General features: G+C 25.7%; 1 protein-coding gene across 1 annotated transcript; it reads right to left on the bottom strand.

Annotated features, from left to right (window-relative positions):
- Positions 1-427: 427 nt before the first annotated feature.
- On the bottom strand, positions 428-1525 carry LOC107908344 (uncharacterized). Its single transcript, XM_016835531.2, has one exon. The coding sequence runs from the start codon at positions 1331-1333 to the stop codon at positions 653-655; it is 681 nt and encodes a 226-aa protein (XP_016691020.1). The 5' UTR covers positions 1334-1525; the 3' UTR covers positions 428-652.
- Between the last annotated feature and the right edge of the window lie 2187 nt (positions 1526-3712).

Genomic DNA, 3712 nt, shown 5'->3' with positions numbered 1-3712 from the left:
CAAAGCAAAATAATAAAAAATGCTTTAGTATGATAAATTAAATCATTAATTAACTTATTTAGTTCCTCAAAATTATTATTCTAATTTTTTTAACATTCTTAATATATTTTTTAGAATTATTTTTTGAAATTTTTAAAAATATATATAAATTTTAGAATTTTTGTAAATATTTTTAATTTTAAAAATTATTTTGTAATTTTTGTTAAAAGAGAGATAAATTTGCTCATTTTTAAATTTGATAGGGACCAAAAGGATATTTATACCAATTTTTTCAAAAAAAATTTGAATCTAATCGAGTTTTGCTAACCTAAACTCTCGATACAATAATCTACATCATACTATTACCTAAATATTGTAGTATATATAAGAGTATTTAAAAAAAATTTAACTATGCTTATATCGTACGCATTGCTATAAGTGACCCCTTGAATATTTAACTTTAAAATTAAGAAAAGAAACCAACATCTGGAATGCCAATAATCAAGTGCCATGACCAAGGATCGAAAATGTCATAAAAAGTAACCTGAAGAATCCATCCTCCTATACAAGAATTTACACTGTCTAAAAGAGTGGATGAAATTTTGAATCCAACCCCAAAACACAGCAACAAAAGAATCAAAGAAAAACACTTTACAGAAAAAAACATCAATGATCAGACCTGGGATGACTTGTCTCCTACAGCTCCGGTTTTGTTGTCACTCAATTTTCTAACATAACCCTTCTTCTTATTGTAACTCTTTCCTTGTATTATAGGTACCATATACCATCCAATACAAGTAATTAGTATCGAAACCGATCTTTCAAACAACACCAAAAGCAACAAAATCAAGACCAGAAATGTTGGCAAATAGTAACAAGGCCGTCTCCATTTATGGAACTCAATATTCCATGAAAAGCTTTGTTTTTTCTTCTTCTGATCAGTAACAGGTTGTAGTCCTGGTGGTACCTTGTTCATTACTTCTTTCCCTTCATGGATTGGGTGTTTATCTATGACTTGTGCATCAAGATTCATCTCTTTGGTGGTGGTATTATCAATACCTTTCTTTTTCTCTTCTTCTTTCTTGTTGTCCTTGAGCTTTACCACGATGGGGACGAAATCCGTCGAGTTCTTGTACTTAAAACGAACCAACTTTACATCTTGTGAGCCCGTTTGCGAGTAAATCTTTTGTTTCTTCTGCTCGAGCTCAGATAAAAGTGCAGAAAACTTGTCGAGGCCGCGATCCGAATAAGGGTTCTTGTCATCCGTTTTTCGAGCTTTGTTGTTTCTGGGTTTTCTTGGACCATCGTCATCTTGGTGAGGATTGAAAGTGGCACAGATGAAAGGGCGAAACATTTGAAAGTGTGTTTTATGATTGAAACTGAGAAAAGGAGAGGCAGAGGAGTTAAATGAAGAGGGTTGAGACAAGAAAATGTGATTTAATGATTTTGAGAATTGTTGCAAGCAATAGAAGTTTCCTCATGGATTTCGGTCTAGTTTGACTTGTGATAGAGATATAAAATAAGGATAAAGTTGAGGGTTTCAACTTACTATTGCTTGGAGGAGAGGGATTGAAATGGTCCATCTTGGATTAATATTTATTATTATTAATAATATTATAATTAAGTAAAAACTTAAAGGATTTCATTTAAATTTTACCAAGGTTATCTCGAATACTATCTAAAACTATCTTCCTCTACTATTCATGAAAAAGTTTTTATTTTCGTTACAATTTTATCACTGAACTATTTAAAAGTTTTCATCTAAGTTATTGAATTGTTCAAATTTTTTTATTTCATTGGTCAGCGAATTTCAAGTGACGATTCGATGATTAGTACCCATCGACGAATAGAACATACCTTAGATCCAAAGCTATTTTATGAAAAATAACTGAGCGGTAGAAAAGAAGAAAAAAATAGCTTTTGATTAGTACATGTAGTGCAAACAGAGAAAACCATATAACATCGATTTTAATAATCTATGGACTTAAAATGAAAATTTTTGAATAATTTAATGATAAAATTGAAACTAACTAAAACCAAAATTAGGATGACAATGATGGAGGATTTAATTAAAGTGAACCATTGGGAAAAACGATAAGAAGGATGAAGAGAATGATGGTAAGGATAGTGAAAGCAAATTCAAGAGAAATTTTGAAGAAAGAAAGAAGTTCAAAATTTAATTAATTAATTATATTGAAAGCATTTTATGGAAATGGAAAGTAGCACACAAGAGTAATTCATTTTCCCTTTTCTTTATTTGCATTTTGCGTTCTTGTTTATATCGTCTCCTTTGTGCTTAGGAAACTATCAAAAATTAAATTTTTTATTATTAAATATACTATTATTAAGGGTTTAATTTAGTTACTACTATTGTTATTGCTATATATGATTTTGAACCTGTTTTAAAACCTTTTTTTTTACATTATTTAGAAAATTAGATTATTATTATACTCCCATGAAAAAATGTTTTTTAAAAAATGCTTTATACTAAACGCGCTTTTCTTTGAATGGTTAAATGGTTGCTTCTTCTACTCTTATGGTTTAGTCTTATGTTTATTTGGTTTATTAATACATGTTGTTTCAATTTTTTAAATATAAAGTTTTTATTTTATTTTTAATTCATAATTTCTTTATTTATACAGACAAAATAATATATATATATGTAATTATACTTTTAGATATATATCATTATGTTAAATATATTTTATTTTTTTAAAAAATCGACTAATTTTATTTATTTATTCTTCTTTATATATAATTTTTATATGTCAAAGATTTATTTTTATGTTCCTTGTGGGTCTCATAAATTCTAATATTATAAATTTAAATAATTATTTTAAATATCATTATTTTTTCACGTATACTCATGATATGATTGGAAAAAATATTTCATACATAAAAAAGTATATTTACTAAAAAATAATGATATTTGAAATAATAATTGATTATATATATATTAGAATTTACCATATCCACAAATAGGTAAAAAATAATGATATTCAAAATAATTATTTGATTTTATAATATTAGAATTTACCCTACACAAAATGTACGCGAAAAAAATAAATATTTGGCATATGAAAATTATATGTAAAAAGTAGTTAATGTTTTTAAAATATAAAATATATTTAAAAAATGATATATATATATATATATAGGGGTGGGCATTCAATCGAATCAACTGAAAAAAAAAATTTGAGTTGATGAATCCTATTTTATTATCCAAACTCGATTTGAAATTTTTTTCGAATCAAGTTGAGTGAAATGAAATTCAATTTGAGTCGAATTGGGTGAAATTATTTGAGTTAAATTAAAAAATTAAACATGTCAAATTAAAATGTTACAGTATAACCAATTCCATATTAAAGCACATAAATTTGAAACCATATATATTTGAAAATTTATTCAAAGCAAAATAAGAAAAAAAACAGATACTTTAGTATAATAAACTTGAATCATTAATTAACTTATTCAACTCCTCAAAATTATTATTTTAGAAAATGTTTAATTTTTTTACTTTCTTTATATATTCTTTAGAATTTTTTAAATTTTTATATTGGAATTTTTATAAATATTTTAAATTTTAAAAATTATTTTATTTTATTTTTGTAATTTTTGTTGAGAGAGAAATCAATTTGCTCATTTTCAAAATTGACTTGGACCAAAGGGGTACTCACACCAATTTATTATTCAAATTGTAAAATTCTACTTGACTCAAACTCGAAAATTTGAG

The sequence above is a fragment of the Gossypium hirsutum genome, chromosome D02 (genome assembly GCF_007990345.1).
Source record: "Gossypium hirsutum isolate 1008001.06 chromosome D02, Gossypium_hirsutum_v2.1, whole genome shotgun sequence".
Lineage (NCBI taxonomy): Eukaryota > Viridiplantae > Streptophyta > Magnoliopsida > Malvales > Malvaceae > Gossypium > Gossypium hirsutum.
This window is presented reverse-complemented; position numbering and strand designations above follow the sequence as displayed.